This window comes from Passer montanus, unplaced genomic scaffold, assembly GCF_014805655.1.
Source record: "Passer montanus isolate IOZ18808 unplaced genomic scaffold, ASM1480565v1 scaffold98, whole genome shotgun sequence".
Classification (NCBI taxonomy): Eukaryota; Metazoa; Chordata; class Aves; order Passeriformes; family Passeridae; genus Passer; species Passer montanus.
The window spans coordinates 1,474,158-1,498,403 of NW_024375256.1; the positions used below are offsets into that span (position 1 = coordinate 1,474,158).

At 66.6% G+C, this 24,246-nt stretch overlaps 1 protein-coding gene across 2 annotated transcripts; it reads left to right on the forward strand.

Moving 5' to 3' along the window:
* The first annotated feature begins 582 nt into the window (after positions 1-582).
* Positions 583-24,106, forward strand: PIEZO1 (piezo type mechanosensitive ion channel component 1). Of its 2 annotated transcripts, XM_039696534.1 has the most exons (50): positions 583-660; positions 6,432-6,527; positions 7,509-7,631; positions 7,869-7,911; positions 7,999-8,149; positions 8,865-9,003; positions 9,759-9,972; positions 10,111-10,276; positions 10,435-10,527; positions 10,607-10,679; positions 10,869-10,960; positions 11,735-11,995; positions 12,660-12,771; positions 12,870-13,048; positions 13,122-13,270; positions 13,468-13,647; positions 13,720-13,808; positions 14,290-14,447; positions 14,520-14,696; positions 14,788-14,913; positions 14,997-15,197; positions 15,271-15,475; positions 15,584-15,688; positions 16,240-16,393; positions 16,981-17,224; positions 17,312-17,408; positions 17,485-17,653; positions 17,728-17,817; positions 17,934-18,013; positions 18,206-18,277; positions 18,679-18,776; positions 18,857-18,953; positions 19,260-19,432; positions 19,504-19,628; positions 19,748-19,849; positions 19,930-20,188; positions 20,266-20,454; positions 20,629-20,899; positions 21,027-21,129; positions 21,211-21,358; positions 21,447-21,661; positions 21,759-21,917; positions 21,995-22,142; positions 22,238-22,426; positions 22,511-22,603; positions 22,691-22,863; positions 22,940-23,062; positions 23,146-23,225; positions 23,546-23,741; positions 23,821-24,106. In XM_039696534.1, the coding sequence occupies exons 1-50, from the start codon at positions 597-599 to the stop codon at positions 24,068-24,070; spliced, it is 7,293 nt and encodes a 2,430-aa protein (XP_039552468.1). In that variant the 5' UTR covers positions 583-596; the 3' UTR covers positions 24,071-24,106. The 2 variants fall into 2 exon arrangements, with proteins under 2 accessions (XP_039552468.1, XP_039552467.1); XM_039696533.1 differs by lacking the exons at positions 583-660; positions 6,432-6,527; positions 7,509-7,631; ... (7 more) ...; positions 10,869-10,960; positions 11,735-11,995 and adding an exon at positions 12,312-12,581.
* Positions 24,107-24,246: the final 140 nt, after the last annotated feature.

The following is a 24,246-nucleotide window of genomic DNA, read 5'->3' on the forward strand; positions in this document are numbered from 1 at the left end:
CCTGGCTCTGCAGCGGGCACCGAGCTCTGGGAATGTGGGTCCAGGGATCATGGAGCCAGCTCCAGGAATACAGGACAATTCCCTGGTGCCAGGGGCACAGCACCCAGCTTCAGGAACACGGGATGATTCCCTGGTGCCAGGGATCATGGAACCAGCTCCAGGAACACAGGACAATTCCCCAGCTCCAGGACTGCACATCAGCTCCCGGGGGAGCCCTCCCAAGCTCCCCGCTCCATGCACAGCTCAACCCTGGTATCAACAACAAACACTCAACAAGTTCCGACTTCTTTCTTTTCCAGCTTAATAAACAAGAAACACATCTGCTTATCTTTCTTTTATTTTTTCCCCCCTTTTCTTTTTTCGTCGCTATTTTTTTACCCCCGGCCGCAAAAAGCAGAACCTGGGGGGCTGCGGGGCTGGTGCCGAGCCGGGACAGCTCGTGCCGGTGTCGGTGCCGGTGTCGCTGTCGGTGCCGGTGTCGGTGTCGGTACCGGTGTCGCTGTCGGTGGCGGTGGCGGTGCCGCTGTCGGTGCCGGTGTCGCTGTCGGTGCCGGGCCGCGCTCCCGCCGTGACCGAGCCCGCCCGCCGCGGGCGGCATGAACCGGCGGGGGCTCTGCCAGGGGCTCTACTGGCTGCTGCTGCCGCTCGCCCTGCTCGCCGGTGAGTGCGGGCATCGCCCGGAGCTGGCCGCGCTGCGACCCCCGCCCTGGGGAGGGGGGCTCGGGGGGCGCCCCGGGGCTTTCCCGGCACGTGGGGCGAGGGGTGCGGGAGCTCCGGGAAGCCGGGGGCGAGCGAATCCCTGCGCGCAGGAAGCGGGGCTGGGATCCCGGAGCGGGGATCCCGGAGCCGCCGGTGCCTCGGGGGATCGGTGCCGTCCCCCCGCGGGGAGCCGCGCTCCCGCCGTGACCGAGCCCGCTCGGGGCGGGCGGTGTGTGCGTGTCCCCGTCCCCGGGGCTGTCCGGGGCGCAGGTGACCCAGCCGGGTCGCAGCCGTGTCGCCGCGGTGGCCGTGCGGGGTGGCACGCTGGGTGCGGGGGTCGTTCCGGCGGGGCGGCCGATGCCCGGGGGGCTGCGGTGCCCACCCTGTCCCCGTGCCCGGGGGGGTCCCGGCAGGCGGAGTGCCCAGCCCAGCCCCTGCGGCTCTGCGGTCCCCGGGCTGCCCCCAGCCCGTTCGCAGCACTGTCGGCCTTTGATGGCAGATGTGCCACCCACCGAGGCACCCGGCTGGCCACCGGCCTGGAAAATCCCCGTGTCCCGGGACGCGCAGGACAAGAATCGGCTCTTTGAAGCCCGCCTGCTCCGGAGCCTCTTCGGGGACGCCGCGTTTGCGTAGACGCAGAGGAAAAACCTCTTTACAGCGAGGACTGTTCAAGGGGCTCCTTGTGCCGGGGCTCTTTGCCACCGACACAGCCCCGATGGGGGCTGAGCCCCGGGAAGCTCTGGCGTGGCTTTTGGGGTGGCCCTAGAAGGACTTTTGGGACAGTGTCACTTGGAGAGAGAGGGACACGCGGCCGGCCGAGGGAAGGGCGCCCAGGCGAGCAGCGCCGTGCCCGGCTGCGCTTTGGGGAGCGGGGCTGGGTTTCGGGGCGCTGGCACAGCCTCGCTGTGGCGGAGGAAGTCGGTGACTCTTGAGAAAAAAAAAAAAAAAAAAAAAGCTGCTTTTGCTGGGGTTTGCTGGGGCAGTGAGTCAGAGCATCGCGCAGGATGTCAGGAGGCTCCCGGAGCCCGGCCCCGAGCGGGGCTGGCCGCGGGGGCCGCGGCGCTGCCCGGGCCGGGGCGCGGGAGCTGCCGGGTGCATCCCATGGGTGCCCGGGGCGACACGTGGCCTCGGGGCCAGCCTCCCGCGGGGCCCCTCTGCTCCGAAGAACGCTGGTTTGGCCCCAAATCCTGCCGGCCGTGCTTGGCTCTGCCCCCCTGCTCCGGCACGGGGAGCGCTGGTCCCCCGCAGCTGGGGACACTGGTGGCCTTGCTGTCCCCCCCCGCCCCCCTCCCGGGCTGAGCTTGTAGGTGGCTTGTTTAAATTTGGGGCCCCGCTTGGGCGGGGACTCCGTCCTGCTCCAGCTGATTGACGAGAGGGGGTGACTCAGCAGCGCCCGGGGGTCTCGCAGGAGCAGCCGGGGGAAACTGAGGCACGGGGGGGGTGTGGCTCGCCCCGCTGCACCTGGGTTGGGAGGGTTTGCCCCGCAGCCCGGCCCGCCTGCGGCCCTTCCTTCCCTGGCAGTGCGGCTCTCCCCGCACGTCCGGAGGATGTTTGCTCGCGGCTCCCGGCCAGCTCGGGGCGAGTGCAGGCGCAGGGCTGGGCCCGGGGCTCGGGGCAGCCCCCCGGCTGGCACAGCTCTGGGGGTCCCAGCCGTGCCCGGGCTGTGTCCCCTCCGTCCTTCCTGCTGGGATTCCGGGGTGCTGGAGCCGCTGTGGGGGCACAGCACACCCCCACCAGGGGGGACAGGGCACCCCCAGTGCCAGTCACGGCCACGCTGATCCGTGGCTCCGTGGGCAGAGGAGATGGGTGAGGGTGGCACCCCCTTCCCCTGGGGCTGCAGAGCCCCCCGACCCCCCTGGTGTGGGGACACAGCCCCCCCTGCCCGGCCAGGGTGCTGGGGGGTCCCTGGGGGTCCCGGGTGCCACAGGGCTGGAGCCCAGCTGGGTGTGCCAGCGTGGGCTGCAGCAGCTGCCTCCTGCGGTCAGGTGCTTTTTATAAAACCCAGGGAAATAAAACAGAGGAGGAAAAAAAAAGCAAGCCTATTTTAAAAAAATAACAAAAAAAAAAAGAAAAGCCAAGCCACCGCTGTCTCCAAGAGCAATAACTGCTGCTTCCTCCCGGGCACGGGGGGATGGGATGGGATGGGATGGGATGGCAGGACAGGATGGGATGGAGATGCAGGGCCCGGGGGCCCAGGACTGAGCCCCCACATCCCACTGAGGTGGGGGACACCGTGGGGGGCTCCCCAGGGGTGCAGCAGGTCCCCTTTGGGTGAGGACAGCAGGGTTTGGGCGCCGCTCGGCACTGCCACATGGCAGCCACCGTCACGGCCCCACTGGGAACGTTGGTGGCCCTGGGAATGTGATGGGATGGAGATGCAGGGCCCAGGTGCCCAGGACTGAGCCCCCACAGCCCAGTGAGGTGGGGAACACGGTGGGAGCTCCCCAGGGGTGCAGCAGGTCCCCTTTGGGTGAGGACAGCAGGGTTTGGGCGCCGCTCGGCACTGCCACATGGCAGCCACCGTCACGGCCCCACTGGGAACGTTGGTGGCCCTGGGAATGTGTGTCCTCATGTGTCCTCCGGGAGCCCTGTGGCACGGGCTGTGCCCTCCTGGCGTGTGCCAGGCACGGGGGTGTCCCTGACACTTGTCCCCTGAGCTCCCTGTCCCCTGGCACGAGCCCCTGGCAGACGCTGGGATTTGCCAGGCTGGCACCCAGCCCGGAGCCCTCCTGGGGCATCCCTGCGGCATTCCCGGGAGCGGGGTCGGCAGCTGGGATGGACTTTCCACAAAAACAGGATATGGTGGGTGAGCCGGCGGGGCTGCTCCTTCCTGGAGAGAGGGGCTGAGGCTGGGAACGTGCTGCTTGCTTTGGGGCTGCTGGGGTTTTGGGACAGGGAGAGGGATTTTGGGACAGGGATAACGACACTGCTGGGATTTTGGGATGGGGGAGCCACAGTGACAGGGTTTTGGGACAGGGATAACGACACTGCTGGGATTTTGGGACAGGGATAATGACACTGCTGGGATTTTGGGACAGGGATAACGACACTGCTGGGATTTTGGGATGAGGCCTCTGGGTTCCTCACCCCGCCCCTGCTTTGCAGCCAGCCAGTGCAGAGTCGAGTCCTGGGAGCAAAGTGACACCTTGGGGACCCTGTCGGGGTCCCTGGGGCTGTGACCTGGGAGCAGCTTGGCAGAGCTGCCCGGCCCCAGCAGCAGGTAACGGGCCGTGTGAGGGAGCAGGGCAGGGAATTAAGGAGCTCTGCTAATTAATCCTGAGCGGCCGCAGGTCCCGGCAGTGCTGAGCGTGGTGTGGGTGCAGAGAGATGCTGCGTGGCTGCTCTGGGGGGCTCCCCCAGCTCGGGGGGCTCCCCCAGCCCCCTTTCCCCGTGCAGCTGGATGGATCCCTGCTGGAGGCTGGCTGGGTGTGCGGTGCTGGGGCTGTGCCAGAGCCCAGCCCTCTTCCCAGGGCTGCTGCCCGCTCCTCCTGGCTGCCCCCACCTTGCCAGGGGTGCCCAGTGACCCCAATCCCCTCCCACGGGGAAAATTCAATTAAGGCTGGCGCGGAGGAACCCCGGCACATCCCGCCCAGCTCGCCAGCGCTGTAATTTATCTGTAATTTATCCTCCCGGCTCATTAATGTCGTTAATATTTCACGTGCTGCCGGTGCCGGGGAGCTCCCGGCGGCCTGGGGGCTGCTCGGGGTCACAGGCAGGGTTTGGGGTGCCAGTCCGGGATGCCTGGCTTAGGGGACAGGTGCTCAGAGAGGCACCCAGGGTGTCGTGGGCCCTGCCTGCGTGGGGAGGGGGCCGCGGGTGCCCCGGCGCTGCTCCCACCCCAGCCGGCTGCGGGAGGGCGGGTGTGCTCTGCTCTCCCCACACGCCAAACTGGTTTTTCTCCCTGTGGCTGAGCTTTCCCCGCTGTCAGCACTGCGGGGAACCGGTTCCCTCCGACTGTGCAGGACGGAGCACCCACGCACCGGGCACGGCACGCCCGCTGCGGCCGGGGGTGCCAGCCTGGGCTCCGGGGGTGCCCCCAGAGCCAGCTGTCACCTGTCCCCACCTCCTTCCCCTCCTTTTCCATCCTGGCCGGAGCCACCGAGCGCTTCTGGGAGGTTTCCCGGGGGTGCCCGAGGGGTGCAGGGCGAGCCAGCAGCCGGAGGGTCCTGGGGGTGCTGCTGGCACCAAATAATGGGGTCAGCAGGCGGGTACCCCCTGTGCCCGGCGGTAATCCGCGATCTCACTGCATCCCAGCCGTGCCACCACGTGCCCTCGGTGCCACCAGGCGGGCCGGGGGCTCAGGGTGGGGCTGTGTCACCCCGGGTGGCACTGGCTGGGTGGCACTGGCCAAGGTGCCATGGCCGGGGGGCCCTGCCCGGCTCCCACGGAAGCCGGAGCACGGCTCGCCCCCGTGCCGGGAAGGCTCCTCTCGGCTGGAATATTTGCTCCATGAGGTCATGGTTTGCCGAAACAGCCAGGAGCCCTCGGCAGCGGCGGCGGGAGGGGACGCGCCCCGGGGTCACCGCGGGGAGGTGGCGGCTGCTGGCGGTCCCGGTGTCCCCCGGCCCCGCTCGGGGCCAGCCTGTGCTTCGCAGCCTTGGGGACACGCGGGGACAGCAGGCTCTGACCCCGGCGTGGGACGGGGCTGTGGCCGAGGGTGCCGCGCTGTCCCCCGGGCCGTGCCGTGTCCCCCCGGCCGCGCTGTCCCTCTCCCCAGGATGTGTTGTCGCATTGAAAGCCGGTAAACACAGGAAGGGCTGTGCCGGGCTGCGGGGCTGAGCGTGTCCCTGGCGCCCGGCCGGGCCCCCCTCACCCCCCCCGGTCCCACGGGTCAGGGCTGACCCCCCCCGTGTCACTCCCACCGTGTCACCCCCCTGTGTCACCTCCCCGTGTCACCCTGCCCGTGCACAGCCAGGGTCACCAGCACACTGCCCTGTGGCTGTCCCCTCCCTGGGCTGTCCCAGAGGGACCCCCCATCCCCCTGGTGGGCAGCAGAGGGGATGGGGGCTGTCCTGGGGCTGCCCGGAGCAGGGCACGGTGACAAAGCTCATGTCCCCATCCCCAGCTGGACACTGATCCCGGTGGGTGTCCCGGGACATCCTGCCCGTGCTCATCCCCGTGCCCTCGGGGCTGCTCCCATTCCCTGCATGTGCTGCTGTCTGTCACTGGGGTGACAGGAACGCTGAGTCCCTAGCCGGGGTGGCAGGTGCCCTGCCACGTCCCTGTCCCCATCCCTGTCCCCGTCCCCGCAGGGCGCTGCCTCGGCCCCGCTGCCCCGGCAGTTTCGTGCCTGCAGACAAGCTGTAATTTAGGTCTAAAAATAGGTGAGGGGGAAGGTGCTGAGCTGGTGGCACACCCAGAGCAGGGCAGGGGACAGGTGCTGTGCCACCCTGCAGGGTCACGGCTGGGGGTCCCTGCAGTGCTCAGCCCATTTGGTGGGAATGATGTGAAAACAGATTTGTCTCATGGCTCCTTTCCCCTGTCCCCCTGTGTGTGTGGGACCTCTGGTGTCCCCTCTCCTTGTCACCCATGTGGCTCCCAGGAGTGGCACAGCCTGTGTCTCTCTGACGGCATTTTTTTGGGTGGCTTGACCCCCTTGTCCTGCCTGGCATGACCCAGGACCCCAGCACCGCCTGGCATTTCGGGGTGCCCCTCCTTTGGGGATCCCCACGGTGTGGGGGGTGCAGCTGTGAGCCCTCCCTGTGTCACTAACGCTGTCCCTCTGTCCCCAGCCTGCCTTTTCCGCTACAACGTGCTGTCCCTGGTGTACCTGCTCTTCCTGCTGCTCCTGCCCTGGTTCCCGGGGCCCTCCTCACGCTTCACCACAGGTAAGGGGTGCCACGGGGGGGTGGGCACCGGGAGCTGCCCCCCCTGCCGCGGGCACCTTCGCTGCGGTTTCACCCCGGCTGGGCAGCGTGGCTCCTGTGGAGCCTCTCTCTGTTAATTATAGCCCAGAGGGGCTATTAATAGCCCTGCTGCTCCAGCAGGGCCGCGTTGGAGCCGTGTTAACCAAAAACCTCGGGGCTGGGCTGTGTGGGCACACCACGAGCAGCCCAGGTGGCCTCGGGGGTCACCCAGCCTGGGGCAGGTGCCCGCAGCCCCCCTGTGCCCGGCTCTGAGCCCACCCCCAGCGCCTGGCACGGCCACAGCTGAAAGCTTCACCCTCTGAATATTTCATGGGCTCGCACGGCCCCGCATCCCGGCACCGCCGAGAGCCTCTGCCTGGATTTACAGGAAAAAACAAGAGGAGGGAGAGCTGCTGGCCCGGGGCCGCCCCCAGGGCAGCTCACAGCTGCGGTGGGCTCGCTGCCCACCCCACCCCCTGGCCAGGAGAACGGGCACAGGGCCCGGAGAGCCGGCTGGGATGGGGGAGAGCCAGCTGGGATGGGGGCACGGCTGCAGCTGGTGGAAGGGCTGACAAGGTTTGGAGTGGGAGGGACCCCTGGAGCCCTCCCTGGGATGTTCCAGCAGGGATGGGACCCCTGGAGCCCTGCCCAGGGTGTTCCAGCAGGAATGGGGACCCCTGGAGCCCTCCTCGGGATGTCCAGCAGGGCTGGGGACCCCTGGACCCCTGCCCAGGGTATTCCAGCAGGAATGGGGATGCTGACTGCACCCTGGGGTGGTCCCAGGCCAGCAGGGCCATGGAGGGTGGTCCTGGGCTGGGTGAGGGCAGAGCCCTGCTGGTTTCCCCACCCGGGGGCAGAGCCCTGCAATCCCTGGCACGCTGCTCCCTCCCAGCTCCTCCCGAGGGTCCCTGCTGGGGGTGCTGTGTCCCTGGCTGCTGGGTGACAGCCTTGCCCGTGTCACAGGTCACAGCAGCCGCATCCTCAAGGCTCTGCTGGGGATCAGCCTCCTCTTCCTCCTCGCCCACCTGGTTTTCCAGATATGCCTGTACACTCTGCCCGTCCTGGACCAGCTGCTGGGGCCCAGCTGTGAGTAGGGGGTGCCCGTGCCCACTCACCCACCCACCCAGCCCTGCTCCCCGTGCTCTGCAGGGCCCCAGCCACGTGCCACCTCTGGGGACACGCCGTGCCATGCCAGGGTGCCCGTTGCACTGGGCACAGAGCCCGTGCTGCCCTGCCATGGCTGGGGGTGTTCTCCCGTGCTGGGGGTGCTCAGTGCCTGCCCACGGGGGTCTGCCCCGCTCAGTGCCCCCCTGCTCCCCACAGGCAGCTCCTGGGAGGTCCTGGCTCGGCACATTGGGGTCACCAGGTAAGGGCACCCTCACCTGTGGGGCTGGGGGCTGGCAGTGGCCGGGGGGTCACCCCTGAGCCCTCCCCTGCCCCGCTGTCCCCCCAGGCTGGACTTGAGTGACATCCTGAACTCGGTGCGGCTGGTGGCACCCGACGTTGGCATCCTGCTGGTCTCGTCCCTGTCCTTGTGCCTGTGCCGCCGCCTCAGCCCTGCCACCTCCAGAGGGAATCCTGAGTCCCTGGAGTCCTCGGAGTGGGTGAGAGCCACCCCCCTGCCATGGGGACATCCCACCACCCGCATGCCACCGGGTCCCCGCCAGCCTGTCCTTGGCTGGCCCCTGTCCCTTCCCTGGGCACGGCCTGGGGCTGGGCTGGGCATGGGGGCATCCCGGTGGTTGGAGACCCAGTTGGGGGCAGTTTTGGCCAGGTTGGAGGGTTGGTCATTGTCACAGAGCTCAGGGTGACTCAGCCATGGAGGAGCAGCGGTGTTTGTGCTGGCATTGCTGCAGGGAGTGACAAACAGTGGGACAGTGGGGTGGGTGTTTGTGGGGTGGGTGTTTATGGGGTGGGCAGTTGTGGCTGGATGTTTATGGGGTGGGTGTTTTTGGGGTGCAGCCCCCAGCTCGAGCTCGCTGCTGCAGGGCTGGGTGCTGTGCCATGCCAGCCCCACCTGGCAGTGCCAGCAGTGACGGGGACACTGCTGGTGGCAGACACAGCCCCAGCCCCGCTCTGGGGCTCCCCAGCAGCCCGGAGCAGCGGCTGGCAGGGATGCCTTTGCCGTGAGCCTGGAATAAAGCTCAGTGCTGGGAAGGCGGCCGCGGGAGCCAAGGACAGCAGATAAACACGGCCAGGTGCCGGGCACTGAGCCCGCCCGGCCGGCCAGCCCTGCCCTCAGAGCGGGGAAACTGAGGCACGGCCGGGAGCTGCCGGGGCCGGGTGCTGAGCTCAGAGCACCCCGGTTGTCCCCGGCAGAGGGAAGAGAGGGACGCGGGCAGGCAGCGGCGCGCGGCGCACAGGGACTCGCGGCTGCGGAGCCGCCTGCGCAGCAAGGCTCACTCCCTGCTCTGGGAGGCTGGCAAGGGCCTGGCCATCCTGCTGCTGGCCCTGGCAGGTGGGCACGGCCCGGGGGGCACGCGGGGGGCTTGGTGCAGAGCGGGGATGCTCGGTGCGGGGTGGCTGTGGGGCTCGGTCGGAGGGAAAGCGTGGCTGGTGCATCAGGGGAGGGTTTGCATCCAGGGGGAAAGCTCAGGGCAGGGAGGGGTGCTCGGTCCAGAGGGGAAAACTGTGCAAGGAGAAGGGGTGATTGGTCCAAGGGGGGAGAATGTTCAATCCAGGAGAGAAATCTCAGTCCAGGGGAGAGCTGCTCACTCCAAATGCTTGCTCTGTGGAGGAAGAGATGCCTGGCCTGGAGAGGGAGGGGATGCTCATTCCAGGCAGGAGTGATGTGTGGTCTCAGGACGGAACTTAGAGTCCAAAGGGGAAAAGCTTGGACCAAGAGGAAGGAGATGCTTGATCCAAGGTGGAAAACTTGGTCCAAGGGGAAGGGATGCTTGCTCTGAGGAGGAATGCTGGGTCCAGGGGGGTGCTGCTCGGTCCAGGGGTGTGCTGCTCTGCCCAGGGGGGTGCTGCTCAGCCCACGGGGGTGCTGCTCAGCCCAGGGGGGTGCTGCTCAGCCCAGGGGGATGCTGCTCTGCCCAGGGGGATGCTGCTCTGCCCAGGGGGATGCTGCTCTGCCCAGGGGAGTGCTGCTCTGCCCAGGGAGGTGCTGCTCGGTCCAGGGGGGTGCTGCTCTGCCCAGGGGGATGCTGCTCGGTCCAGGGGGATGCCAGGCTGTGCACTGACCGCCCGTGGGGCTCTGCTCCCCAGGGATCACCCTGCCCTCCGCCTCCTCCAGCGTCTACTTCCTGCTCTTCATGGGGCTGTGCACGTGGTGGGCCTGTCACCTCCCCTTCAGCCACCAGGCCTTCAACGTCCTCTGCGTCCTGGTTGGCATCTACAGCGCCTGCCACCTGCTGTGCCTCTATGCCTACCAGACCCCCTTCGTCCAGGGCGTGTTCCCACCCCCCACCATCTGGGCACGGTGAGTCCCAGGGAGGGGCTGTGCCCGGCTGAGCTGCCCATCCCAGCCTGGGGAGGGCATCCAGAGCATCCCTCTGGGATGGGGAGCCTGGCTGCTGCTCCTGGCTGGGGTTGATGCCAGCTCCTCTGTCCCCTGCAGGGTGTTTGGCTTCAAGGACATCATCCTGTACTACAACTGCTCGCAGCCCAACACCCTGAACCTCAACAACAGCCACCCCTGGCCTGTCTACGCCAACCCTGGCATCCTGTTCCTGCTCTACTACGCCATGGCCACGCTGGTGAAGCTGCGCTGGCGGGATGCCAAGGTGAGGGGCTGCAGCACTGAGCCAGACCCCGGTGGTGACAGCGGTGACAGCGGTGACAATGTGACTGGGGTGTGGGGTGCCTTGGCAGGGGGCTGGGGCAGGGTCCTGCTCCCCTGTGGTGGCAGTGGGTGCCCTGAGCTGGCTCCTGCCCCTCGCAGAGAACCGTGGCACCGGCACGGCCGCGCCCCAGGGACCTGGTGGAGCTGGAGAGCTGGCCCCAGGACACCCACCACGTGGCCGAGGACACCAAGGTGGGTTTGGGGGGGCTGTGTGGGGAATGGGTGCGGGATGGGGGTGCCAGGATGGACTCTGAGCCCTCTCTGCCCTCAGCCCATGCTGTCCCCCAGCACTGGGAAACCGAGCGTCAGCACCGAGAACTGCACCGTGCACAACCTGAACACACGTAAGGCTGACCCCGCTCCCCAAACCCTGCCTGGCTCCTGGGGGTGCCTTGTGCCCCCCAAACCCTGCTTGGATCCTGGGGGTGCCTGTGCTGCCCCTCCCCAAACCCTGCCTGGCTCCTGGGGGTGCCTCTGCTCCCCAAACCCTGCCTGGCTCCTGGGGTCCCTCACGCTCCCTCTCCCCCTGCCAGGCAGGAGGCATCCGTCGGCATGGCTGCCCCTGCGCAGCCTGGGCCACGTCCTCATGAAGCAGAGCTACGTGTCTGCCCTCATCGCCATGATGGTAAAGAGCTGGTGGGGGACAGGGCCCTGGGCAGGGGGCACAGCAGTGGGCAGGGGACACAGCCATGGGCAGGGGGCACACAGCCCTGGGCAGGGGGCACAGCCATGGGCAGGGGACACGGCCCTGGGGAGGGGACACGGCTATGGAGAGGGGACGGGCACACAGCCCTGGGCAGGGGGCACAGCCATGGGCAGGGGACAGGGCCCTGGGCAGGGGGCACACAGCCCTGGGCAGGGGACAGGACCCTGGGCAGGGCACACAGCCCTGGGCAGGGGGCACAGCCATGGGCAGGGGACACAGCAGTGGGCAGGGCACACGGCCATGGGCAGGGGACACGGCCCTGGGGAGGGGGCACAGCCATGGGCAGGGGACAGGACCCTGGGCAGGGGACACAGCCATGGGCAGGAGACACGGCCATGGGCAGGGGACACAGCAGTGGGCAGGGGGCACACGGCCCTGGGCAGGGGGCACACAGCCCTGGGCAGGGGGCACAGCCATGGGCAGGGGACAGGGCCCTGGGCAGGGGGCACAGCAGTGGGCAGGGGACACAGCCATGGGCAGGGGGCACACAGCCCTGGGCAGGGGGCACAGCCATGGGCAGGGGACACGGCCCTGGGGAGGGGACACGGCTATGGAGAGGGGACCCAGCCATGGGGAGGGCACACGACCATGGGGAGGGCACACGGCCCTGGGGAGGGGACACGGCTATGGAGAGGGGACACAGCCGTGGTGGGGACACCTCGTGGGCCGAGCCCTCCCGCTCCCTGGCCGCAGGTGTGGAGCATCATGTACCACAGCTGGCTGACCTTCGTGCTGCTGCTCTGGGCGTGCCTGATCTGGACGGTGCGGAGCCGCCGGCACTTCGCCATGCTGTGCTCGCCCTTCCTGGTGCTCTACGCCATCGCCCTGTGCTGCCTGCACTACGTGTGGGCCATGGACGTGGTGGCCGAGCTGCCCACCCACATCAGCTTCATGCAGCTGCAGCCGCTGGGGCTGGTGCATCACAGCTACCCCTGCATGGCCCTGGGGGCGAAGGTGAGCGTGGCACTGTGGCACTGTCACACCCCGTGGGATGGCACCCCGCTGGCCCCGCTCACCTGGGCAGGGGGCACACAGCCCTGGGCAGGGGGCACACAGCCATGGGCAGGGGGCACAGCCATGGGCAGGGGACACAGCAGTGGGCAGGGGGCACACAGCCCTGGGCAGGGGACACGGCCATGGGCAGGGGACACGGCCATGGGCAGGGGACACAGCCATGGGGAGGGCACACGACCATAGGGAGGGGACACGGCTATGGAGAGGGGACACAGCCGTGCTGGGGACACCTCGTGGGCCGAGCCCTCCCGCTCCCTGGCCGCAGGTGTGGAGCATCATGTACCACAGCTGGCTGACCTTCGTGCTGCTGCTCTGGGCGTGCCTGATCTGGACGGTGCGGAGCCGCCGGCACTTCGCCATGCTGTGCTCGCCCTTCCTGGTGCTCTACGCCATCGCCCTGTGCTGCCTGCACTACGTGTGGGCCATGGACGTGGTGGCCGAGCTGCCCACCCACATCAGCTTCATGCAGCTGCAGCCGCTGGGGCTGGTGCATCACAGCTACCCCTGCATGGCCCTGGGGGCGAAGGTGAGCGTGGCACTGTGGCACTGTCACACCCCTGTGGGATGGCACCCCGCTGGCCCCGCTCACCGCCTGTCCCCGCAGCTCCTGCTCACCCTCACCTTCTGGATGCTGCTGCGGAGGTTCGTTACCGAGAAGGTGCTAACGAGGAGGGCCCCGGCCATGCCGCTGCTGGAGGTGTCTGTCACAGAGACAGGTGAGGGCTCCTGGTGTCACCCACGCCGGGCACCCCGCAGCTGTGGGGGGCACCCCGGTGTCCCCGCCCAGCTCCTGCAGCCCCTCCGTGCCCCACAGAAACCAGCCAGATGCGGGACGTGCTGCACAGGCTGGGGGACGTGGTGAGGAACTTCTTCCCCAAGTTCTGGATCTGTGTCTGCGCTGCCAAGTTCATCGTGGTGACCTTCGCCGGCCGCCTCGTGCTCTACAAGATCGTCTACATGCTCCTCCTGCTCCTCTGCCTCATGCTCTTCCAGGTGCAGGGGCTGGGGACCCCCGGGGACCTGTGCCACCCCCAGGGTGGCCCTGCTGATGTCCCTGTCCCCGCAGGTGTACTACAGCCTGTGGCGCAAGGTGCTCAAGGGTTTTTGGTGGCTGGTGGTGGCGTACACCATGCTGGTGCTCATCGCCACCTACACCTACCAGTTTGAGGACTTCCCCATGTACTGGAGGAACATTACGGGCCTCAATAATGACCAGTGAGTGTCCCCTACCCGCTGTGGGGTCCCTGCTGGCACCAGCCCTGAGGTGGCACCCGGGCATGGCCAAGGGCTGGGTTGCACCTGGGGAAACCGAGGCACGGAGCAGGTTGGGGTTGAGCCCTGGTGTGGGGGCTCAGTGCCTGCTTGGGGTGGGATGGATGAGACCCCGTGCTGACCCTCCTGTCCCCATCCAGGCTGAGCGACATGGGCCTGCAGCAGTTCAGCGTCTCCAAGCTCTTCTCCAGCATCCTCATGATGGGTTTCTTCCTCCTGGCCTGCATCCTCCAGCTCCACTACTTCCACGAGCCCTTCATGCTCATGACTGACCTGCAGCACATCCGGCCCCCCTCTCCGGCCCCCGACCACATCCCCAGGTAGGAGCGGGTGCTGGGTGACCCCCCTGCACCCCGAGCCCCCCGTGCCTGCTCTGAGCCCCCTTCCCACAGGTCTGAGGAGCTGCACGGGAGCCGCCTGCTGCGGGACGTGGCCTCGGCCGAGACCGCCCGGTCCCGAGACTCGGACACGGCGTCCCTGGGTACAGGGCAGGGCTGGGAGGGGGTGTCCTGCAGGCCAGGAGGGGCCTGGGAGGGTAGGGAGATGGGTTTGGGTTGGTATCCGAGTGTGGAGGTGGATTGGGGCACCCTCCAAGCCTGGAAGAGACTTTCAGGGGATGGATTGGGGTGTCCTTCAAGTCTGGGAGGGTGTGGGGATGGACTGGGATGTTCTCTGAGCCAGGAACGGGCTGGGAGGGCATGGGGGTGGATTGGGGTGTCCTGAAAGCCGGGGTGGGACCAGCGTAGTGCAGGGATTTATTGGGGTCTCCTCCAAGTCTGGAAGGATGCAGGGATGGATCGGGGTGCCCTCTGAGCCAGGAAGAGGTTGCAGGGGTGGATTGGATTGTTCTCCAGGTGTTGGGGAGCTGTGGGAATGGATGGGGGAGGACACAGGGGATGGGTTGGGGTGTCCTCAGAGCCAGCGAGGCTGCAGGGGTGTCCATGAGGGTCCATGTCCCACAGCATCCAACAAATGGGGGCTGGTGCTGGAGCGCCTGGTCGTGCTGGGCCGCACCTTCTCGGACATGGTGACACGCGGGGAGGTCTTCATGAGGCGCCTGCTGGAGCTCCACGTCGTCAAGATGGTGGCTCTCTACACTGTCTGGGTGGCCCTGGAGGAGGTACCCATGGTGGCGTGGGGCTGGGGGGCTCAGCTGGGCCCCCTCCAGGTGCTGACACGGCCTCTGCCCCAGGTCTCGGTGATGAACTTCCTGCTGGTGCTGCTGTGGACCTTGGCCGTGCCCTACTGCCGCTTCCGCCACATGGCCTCGTGCCTCTCCACCGTCTGGACCTGCATCATCATCGTCTGCAAGATGCTCTACCAGCTCGAGGTCGTGGACCCCCACGAGTACTTCAGCAACTGCACCCAGGTGTGCCCAGTGGGGCTGGTTTTTGGGGGGCTCCCTGGCTGGGGGGGGGCCTGGGGGGCACTGACCCATCCCCTGGTGCTCCCCTCTGCAGCCCCTACCCAACAGCACCAACCTGACCCCTGAGGAGCTGGGCAACTCCACGCTGTACCGCGGCCCCGTGGACCCTGCCAACTGGTTCGGCATCCGCAAGGGCTTCCCCAACTGGGGATACGTCAAGGTGGGCACGGGGAGGCCGTGGGCACCAGCCGGGGGGGGCTCCCGGCTCCACGGCGTGGTGCTGAGCGTGCCCTGCTCCCCCAGAACCACCTGCTGGTGCTGCTGCTGCTGGTGTTCGAGGCCGTGGTGTACCGGCGCCAGCAGTACCACCGCAAGCAGCACCAGCTGGTGGCCCCCGTCACCGAGACCGTCTTCGAGGACATCTCCCGCGAGCACCTGGACCTCGGCCTCGTCAGCTGCGCCAAATACTTCGTCAACTACTTCTACTACAAGTTTGGCTTGGAGGTGGGAGCAGGGGCGTTGTTGGGGGGGCCCAGCGCTCACGGCATGCCGGTGCTGAGCCCCCCTGCGCCCCCAGATCTGCTTCCTGATGATGGTGAACGTGATCGGGCAGCGGATGAACTTCCTGGTGATCCTGCACGGCTGCTGGCTCGTGGTGATGCTGACGCGGCGGCGGCGCGCGGCCATCGCCCGCCTCTGGCCCAAGTACTGCCTCTTCCTCGTCATCTTCTTCCTCTACCAGTACCTGCTGTGCCTGGGGATACCGCCCGCCCTCTGCATGGGTAAGGGGGGCACGGGGGGCACCCCGCCTTTCTGTGGGGCGCCGCTGGCCTGCCCTGGGAAGGGGCTGGAGGGGAGGCCTGGCGCTGATGGTGCTCCCTGCTCCCCAGACTATCCGTGGCGCTGGAGCAGCACCATTCCCCTCAACTCGGCCCTCGTCAAGTGGCTCTACCTGCCCGACTTCTTCGAGGCTCCCAAATCCAGCAACCTCATCAGTAAGTAGCCCCCAGCCCATGTGGTGTCCTGTCCTCCTACTCCAGCCCCTGGCATCCTCTGCCCTTGGGGTGACACAGCCCATGGCACCCCCTGGCCCCCCTACTCCAGCCCCTGGCACCTCTGTGCCCATGGGGTGCCCTGTCACCCTCCTCCAGCCCCCCTGACCTCTGGGACCTCCCCAGCCATCGTTCGGGTCCATCCTGCCTCCAGGAGTGGGGAAGGACAGGCATGAGGGGTGGAGGAGCTTTAAGAGCCCCACTCCTTTGGAGGTAGAGCTTAAACCACACAGACCCCATTGGAGAAGGAGTCATGGCAAACCCCAGCTCGTTTTGGGGAAATTTAATTGTTATCCCACCCCTTTTTGGGAAAAGGAGGAGCCTGGAGAGATCCACACTGGGTTAGAGAGGAGGAGGGGCTGGGGAAAGCCTGGAGGGAATCAGTGAGCTCCCCATCCTGGGCAGCATGGGGGTGCCCCAGCCTGGGGGCAGGGTTTGGGGGGCAGCAGCGTTTTGGGGAAGGCTGTGGCCCGGGCTGAGCCCTGTTCCCCCAGACGATTTCCTGCTGCTGCTGTGCGCGGCCCAGCAGTGGCGCGTCTTCGAGGCCGAGCGCTCGGAGCCGTGGCTGCAGGCGGCCGGGGACAACTCCGACCGGCTGGACCTGGAGCAGGAGCACCACAACCCCACCCCAAACTTCATCTACTGCAAGTGGGTGCCCCCAGCACAGCACCCCGCCGGGGCTGGGCCTTCCCTGTGGGCAGAGAACGGGGCGCCCCTCTGGGATGGCATCCCTGGGGGTATGGATGGGGTGGGACCCAGCTGGGATGAGACTCCTTGGGGTGTGGACACAATGGAATCCCACCCTTGGGGTGCCAAACTTTGGGGTGTGGGCAGGATGGGCTCCCTCCCTGGGGTGGAACCCTTTGGGGTAGGGACAGGATGAGATCCCACCTTTGGATGGTGAATCTGGGATGGGACCCCGTGAGGTGTGGGTGGGATGGGACCTTCAGGCAGTGGGGGCTGCTGGGCTGGGATCCTCTAGAGTGGGACTGGAACCCCTTTGGGCCAGGGTCCCTTTGGACATGACTCCCCTGATGGCTGGAGCAGGGACACCCTGAGGCTCTTCTGGAAGGACATGAGGTGGTCCAGGCCACCCCTGGTGATGGTGCTGGACCCTCACAGGCTTTGTGCCATAATCTGGGACAAAACCCTTTGTCCCCCATGACAGGGCTGGTGGGGGGACTGGGACCGTGCTGGGGAGGGACAAGGCCCTGCTGTGACCACCCCATCCACAGGTCCTACCTGGACATGGCGAAGGTGGTGGTGTTCCACTACTTCTTCTGGGTCGTCCTGGTGGTGGTCTTCATCACCGGCACCAACCGCATCAGCCTCTTTGGGCTGGGCTACGTGCTGGCCTGCTTCTACCTGCTGCTCTCGGGCACCGCCATGCTGCGCAAGCCGGCCCGCGCCCGCCTCGTGCTCTGGGACTGCCTCATCCTCTACAACATCGCCGTCATCATCTCCAAAAACATGCTCTCGGTGCGTTGTGGCCCACGGGCTTCTCCTCGGGTCGCCCTGGGTGTCCCTGGGGTGTGACAGAGCTGTGTGTGCCCCCTCTGCCCGCAGCTCCTGTCCTGCGTGTTCGTGCAGCAGATGCAGAGCAGGTTCTGCTGGGTGATCCAGCTCTTCAGCCTCGTCTGCACCGTCAAGGGCTACTACAACCGTGAGTTGCTGGGCTGGGGGGCTTGGGGCTGCAGGTTTGGGCTGCTGCCTGACCTGCCTGCACCTCTGCCTGCCAGCCAAGGCGATGCCCAAGGACCACGACTGCACGCTGCCCGTGGAGGAGGCCGGCATCATTTGGGACAGCATCTGCTTCTTCTTCCTCCTGCTCCAGCGCCGCATCTTCCTCAGCTCCTACTACTTGCACGTCATGTGGAACCTCCGAGCCTCTGCCCTGCAGGCTTCCAGGTGGGGTTGGGGTCCTGGAGGGTCCCCGTGGGTGCCGGGGGCTCCCCTGACCCTCCACTGTCCCTGTGCCCCAGGGGTGTGGCCCTGTTCAAGGCCAGCATCCTGAAGAGCCTGCGCTCGCACCAGCAAGCCGAGAGGAAGTCGCTGGACCAGCTGAAGCGGCAGTGAGTGGGTTTTGGGGGGCACTGGGACCCCTCTCCCTGCAGCTGGGGACACCCCTGTGTATGGGGTGCCCCCGGGGGCCTGGGGGAGCGGGCTCTGCAGCATCCCCTGCCTCCAGGATGGAGCGGATCCGAGCCAAGCAGCAGAAGTACCACCAGGAGCAGGCCACCAGCACGGGGCAGGAAGGAGCCACAGCAGGTGAGAGCCGGGGGGTCCCTCCCGTGTCCCCAACCCCTCTCTGGACACACGGGTGTCACTGTGACCTTTTGCCAGCGCCCATCCTGGTGGAGCCCCGTGGAGCATTGTGGTGACCCCTGGTGCCCCCAGCCACCCGAGGCGGGGTGGGTGCCCTGGGCAGGGCCCTGCTCAGCCCTGTGTGCCATCCCACAGCTCCTGGTGGCCCCACAGACCCGTCCCGGCAGAGGCAGCGGTGGTGGAGGCCATGGTTGGACCACGCCACAGGTACAGCCCTGGCACGGGGCTCAGCCCCTCGGGGAGGTCCCTCCACCGGCACTGCTAACACCCACAGGGACACTGGTGGCACTGCTTGGCCAGGGTGACACCTGCATGTCCCCTGTCCCCAGGCTCGGCCGCAGAGCACTAACCATGGCTTCTCTGCCCCCCAGCACTAACGGGGTGTTGGACTGGGGGTGCCAGGCTGGGTTTGGGGTCGCTGATGTCGGTCACCTCCGAACGCTGGCGCCGCTTTGGGGACGTGGCAGTTGAGTCGTTGGCTTTGATGTCCCCATGGGTGTCCCCGGTGCCAGGCAGCGCCCTGGGAGATGGCAGCGGGGACAGCCTGGGGTGTGACACCCCTGCCGTGGCCCTGGCTGTGCCGTGACACCCTGTGTCCCCCCTGGTAGTGCTGCATTCCGGGGAATACTTCCTCTTCGAGTCGGACAGCGAGGAGGAGGAGGAGGTGCAGGAGGAGCCACGGCCGGGGAGGCCCAGCGCCTTCCAGGTGAGCAGGGCTGGGGACTGCAGAGCAGCCAGAGGGCTGGCAGTGTCCCCAGGGTGCTGATGGCCCCTGTCCCCCTCCAGCTGGCCTACCAGGCCTGGGTGACCAACACCAGGACGGTGCTGCGGCAGCAGGAGCAGCCCGAGCAGCCACGGGCCCCCAGCACCGACAGCGCTGCAGGTGGGTGTGACACCCCAAAATGGGGCTGGGGGGGCAGGGGGGGACACAGCCCTGCCTGGCGCCCACCCTGTGCCCTGGCAGGGCGCTCCCAGCGTGTGTGGGGACTCTCTGGTGGCTACAGTGGGGTTGGCACAAGCTGGGCAGCTTCTTTGGTGCCCACCCCGGTTGTTGAGGTGTCTGTGGGGGGACAGGGGAGGGGGTGGTGGATGAGAGAGCCCCAAAAATGATGTTCATCCTTCCTTGGGGGATGCTGGGGAGGCCTGGGTGGGCACGAGTGACCCTCCAGGCCCCTTCTCGCCCTGGCAGAGAGACGCAACGTCTTGCAGCGGGTGCTGAACATGCTGAGGTTCCTGTGGCTGCTGTGCCAGGCCCTGGTGGACGGGCTGACCCAGTGGCTGGACAACCAAACCCGGGAGCACACGGACATGTCGCAGGTCCTGTGCCTCGAGAGATTTGTCATGGCAGAGCGGCTGGCCAGGGTGAGCCCGGGGGGACAGCGGGGCGCGGGGGGTGGCAGCACACGGTGGCACTGACGTCCTGCCTGCCACAGGGAGAGCAGATAAACCAGGAGTTCCCAGATGAGCTCTACGAGAGAGAGCTGCCACCAGTGGAGCTCCTGCAGCAGCTGAGCTCGCCCGGCTCCTTGGCTGCAGACTCCCAAAGCAGCACTTCCAGGCAGGTGCATAGACACCCCCGAGGGGGCAGCTGGCAGTGCCACAGGTGGGGCAGGGGGCTCGGCCCTGTCCCTCTGTCACCCCCAGCAGGTGCCTAAGAGCTGCCCCTCCTTCCAGCAGCCAGGAGCAGGTGATAAACGTGGAGGACGTGGCTGATGCTCAGCAGTTCCTGGCCGTCCCCCAGCAGCGCAGGCGCACTGCCAGTGAGCTCCTCAAGAGCAGGTGCACAGAGGGACGGGGGGACATGGGGACAGCAGGATGGCAGGTGGCAGGGGGGCTCACCCCAGCCCTGCATCCTGCAGGAGGCTGTGTGTCTCCGAGCTGGAGCAGTCGGAGCAGTTCCACCGATCCCACAACCGGTTCCTGAAGCTGCTGCTGGCCGGGTACCGCTTCGGGACCGGCCACTCCGAGCTGCTCTGCTACTTCACCATCATCCTCAACAACATGGTCACCGGCTCCCTCATCTCCCTCTTCCTGCCCATCCTCGTCTTCCTCTGGGCCATGCTTTGCAGCCCCCGGCCCACCAAGCGCTTCTGGGTGACCGCCATTGTCTTCACCGAGGTGGGCAGGGGGTGGCCAGCGAAGGGACGATGCCACCTGGCCCCCACTGCCACCCGCTGACCCCAGCGTCCCCACAGATGATGGTGGTGGTGAAATACCTCTTCCAGTTTGGCTTCTTCCCCTGGAATGGCTACATCACCCTGCTGCGCAACGAGGGCAAGCCCTTCTTCCCACCACGCATCCTGGGCTTTGAGAAGTCCATCCACTACATCAAGTATGACCTCCTGCAGCTGCTGGCCCTCTTCTTCCATCGCTCCCTGCTGCTGGTGAGCCCTGGGCCGTGGGTGGGCCTTTGGGGGGAGCTGGAGCTGCTCCTGGGGGCTCTGCAGGTGCTGGGTGGCTCTGCCGTGGTTCCCCACCAGTGCTGGTGGGAGTTGATGCTGCAGGGCGGGGAGTGAGGTGTGTGGGGCTGGGGGGCCCCTAACCATGTCCATCTGCAGTCCTATGGGCTGTGGGACCGGGAGAAGACGATGGATGAGAAGCACGAGAGCAAGGAAGAGGAGGAGAAGCCGGAGGAAGCCATGTCCCCACCGCCAGAGGTGGCTGAGGAAGGGCTGGAGGCTCCAGCCCAGCCAGGAGCACTGGAAGAAGCAGCCTCGGGGCTGGAGCTGGAGGGCGAGTCTGTGGAGCAGGACGAGGGGACCGAGGCCATGCAGCTCCGCTTCAGGAGGAAGCAGGGGAGGAAGACAACGGAGATGGTTTCAGTGGAAGGTGAGCACCAGCTCCCAACCCTCGTGCCCTGCTGAGGAGCAAGGCTGGCACCCCCAGGGTGCTGGGGCCGGGCAGGATGTGGCCCTGCAGGACCCTGGCTGTCACCCACGCTGTGCCTCACTTCAAGGGGGCGAGGAGGAGGAAGAGGAGGAGGAGGAGTCTGAAGAGAGCCACGCTCACAGGAAGCTGAAGGCGTTTGGCTTGCGGGTCAAGGGCTTCTTCCTCACCATGTGAGTCGTGGCGGTGCTGGTTGGGGTGGGGGCTGTGGGGCGCAGTCCCTGTCACCTGTCCCGTGTCCCCTGTCCCTGCAGGGCACAGAACGTGTACCAGCCAGTGTGCCAGTTCTGCCGGGACACCCTGGACACGCAGAGCCGTGCAGCCACCGACGTCTACGCCTACATGTTCCTGGCTGACGTGGTCGACTTCATCATCATCGTCTTCGGCTTCTGGGCCTTTGGGGTGAGCAGGGAGTCCCACGGGGCCCTGACTGTCCTGCCTCCACCACGGGGTGAGGCCGGGCCACATCCTGACCTCTCCTGCACCCCAGAGACACACGGCGGCCGCCGACATCACCTCCTCGCTGTCGGAAAACCAAGTGCCGGAGGCTTTCCTGTTCATGCTGCTCTTCCAGTTCAGCACCATGGTCATCGACCGCGCGCTCTACCTCCGCAAGACCGTGCTGGGCAAGCTCATCTTCCAGGTCATCCTGGTCTTCGGCATCCACATCTGGATGTTCTTCATCCTGCCCTACGTCACGCAAAGGTATGTCCCAAAGGATTCCCTGCGTGGCACCTTGGTGTCCCCGAGCCCGCGTGGTGGCCCAGGCTGGGGGCTGAAGGGTGACACGTTCCTCCCGCAGGATGTTCCGCCACAACACGGTGGCCCAGCTGTGGTACTTTGTGAAGTGCATCTACTTTGGACTGTCGGCCTACCAGATCCGCTGTGGCTACCCCACCCGCATCCTGGGCAACTTCCTCACCAAGAAATACAACCACCTCAACCTCTTCCTCTTCCAGGGGTAGGGCACGGGGCCGCAGGGAGCCCCGGGCACCCCGAGGGTGCCGTACCACTGCCCTCTCCCCGTGTCCCCCCCAGGTTCCGCCTCGTGCCCTTCCTGGTGGAGCTGCGGGCTGTCATGGACTGGGTGTGGACGGACACCACGCTGTCCCTCTCCAACTGGATGTGTGTGGAGGACATCTACGCCAACATCTTCATCATCAAGTGCAGCCGGGAGACCGAGAAGGTACAGCCCCTATGCCAGGCAGGGTCCCTCACTGAACCACTTCTGGGGTCCCCCTGAGCCCACCCTACACCGTGTGCTGTCTCCCCCCACCCCAGAAATACCCTCAGCCCAAGGGGCAGAAGAAGAAGAAGGTGGTGAAGTATGGCATGGGCGGCCTCATCATCCTCTTCCTCGTGGGCATCATCTGGTTCCCGCTGCTCTTCATGTCCCTGGTGCGCTCCGTGGTGGGCATCATCAACCACCCCATCGACGTCACCGTCACCCTCAAGCTGGGGGGGTACGAGGTGAGCATCTGGGAGGTGGCTGTTGGGGTGCCCGGTGGGACACCAGGGTGCCCTGCCTGGCTGATGTCCCCCTGTCCCCTCCAGCCTCTGTTCAGCACGAGCTCCCAGCAGCAATACATCCAACCCTTCACCTCGGAGGACTACGATGAGCTCACCAAAGAGTTTGAGAGCCAGCCGGTAAATCCCTCCACCCCAAAACTCCCCCAAAAAACCCCCTGCTGGCTGCCCGGGGCAGGGGCTGAGCCGTGTCCCCCCTGCTGGCAGTTGGCCATGCAGTTCATCAGCCTCTACGACGTGGAGGACATCGTGACCGCCCGCATCGAGGGCAGCTCGGGCTCGCTGTGGAGCATCAGCCCCCCCAGCCGCGAGCAGATGCGGCTGGAGCTGCAGAACGGCTCCTCCGACATCACCCTGCACTTCAACTGGATCTTCCAGAGGTACCTGGGCCACGGCCAGGGAGGAGCCAGCCCTGCCCGCAGCCCCCTGCCCACACTGAGCCTCTCGTGCCCGCAGGGACCTGGGCAAGGGGGGCACGGTGGAGAACGCCTACGGCAAACACGACACAGACCTGGAGCCCGGCGCGCCCCAGCGCCTGCAGCTGGCCCAGCTGCTGGATGGCACCAGGAGTGAGCCCGTGTGAGTGTCCCCTGAGGGGGTGGCGGGACCCCTGCGCTCAGTGGGATGGTGTAACACCCCGCCATCACTCCACTTTCTTGCAGGCAATTGCTAAACCTCTTCCCCAAATACATCCGGGCTCCCTCCGGCCTCGAAGCTGAACCTGTCAAGCAGCTGCTGCCAGGTAGGTCCCAACATGTCCCCCACAAGGAAACCAGCACTGCTTTCCCCACAACAATGTCCTCAGTCCCCGACATCCCAGAGATCCAACAACCCCCATGAGCCACGTCCCCAAATGTTACTGTCCCCCTCTGTGTCCTCAACACAACATCCCCAATGAGTCCCAGTGTGTCCCTCCCCAAAAAATCAGCACTGGAAGCACACCTGATGGTGCCAGCCCCTGCGGACAGTGAGGACACGAGTCCCACTGTGTCACTCCCCCCAAAAAGTCCTTAAGAGCACAGCAGCCACCGTGCGGTGCCCTGACGGTGTCACCCCCTGCAGATGACGAGGACAGCTACCTGGACGTGGAGGTGCATCTGAAACAGGAGCGCAGGGGCTCTGGCCCTGGCGAGCACTTTGTGGAGTGGTGGGTGCTGAGGCAGAAGAACGCCCCAGCCCGCGAGGGCAACATCCTCCCCATGATCATCTTCAACGACAAAGTCAGCCCCCCCAGCCTGGGCTTCCTGGCTGGCTACGGGTACGTGCAGGGTGCCAGGGTGCGGGGGGGAGCCGGAGGGACTCGCTGGTGGGACCCAGGGTGTGCCCCCCTCCTGCAGGATCATGGGGCTCTACGTGTCCGTCGTGCTGGTGATCGGCAAGTTCGTGCGCGGCTTCTTCAGCGAGGTCTCGCACTCCATCATGTTCGAGGAGCTGCCCTACGTGGATCGCATCCTGAAGCTGTGCCAGGACATCTTCCTGGTGCGGGAGACGGGCGAGCTGGAGCTGGAGGAGGAGCTCTACGCCAAGCTCATCTTCCTCTACCGCTCGCCCGAGACCATGATCAAGTGGACGCGGGAGAAGGAATAAGGGGAAGGGGCTGCAGCCCCCCCTGACAGGGACATCACCGCCAATGCCTTAACCAGCCCCCCCCAGCTGGGGCCGTGTCCCGGCCCGGGAGGCAGGGGGATGGATGTGGGGTTCTGGGCACTCCCGTGGAGGGAGGATGTTTTTCTGGATGTTTTTCTTACATTGCTTTGAAGCCG

Coding starts and splice junctions, on each gene's coding strand:
- PIEZO1 (XM_039696534.1), top strand. CDS start 597: ATGAACCGGCGGGGGCTCTGCCAGGGGCTCTACTGGCTGCTGCTGCCG. Junction 21,359..21,446: donor TCGGCTTCTGGGCCTTTGGG/GTGAGCAGGGAG, acceptor CCTGCACCCCAG/AGACACACGGCGGCCGCCGA. Junction 23,742..23,820: donor GGCTTCCTGGCTGGCTACGG/GTACGTGCAGGG, acceptor CCCCTCCTGCAG/GATCATGGGGCTCTACGTGT.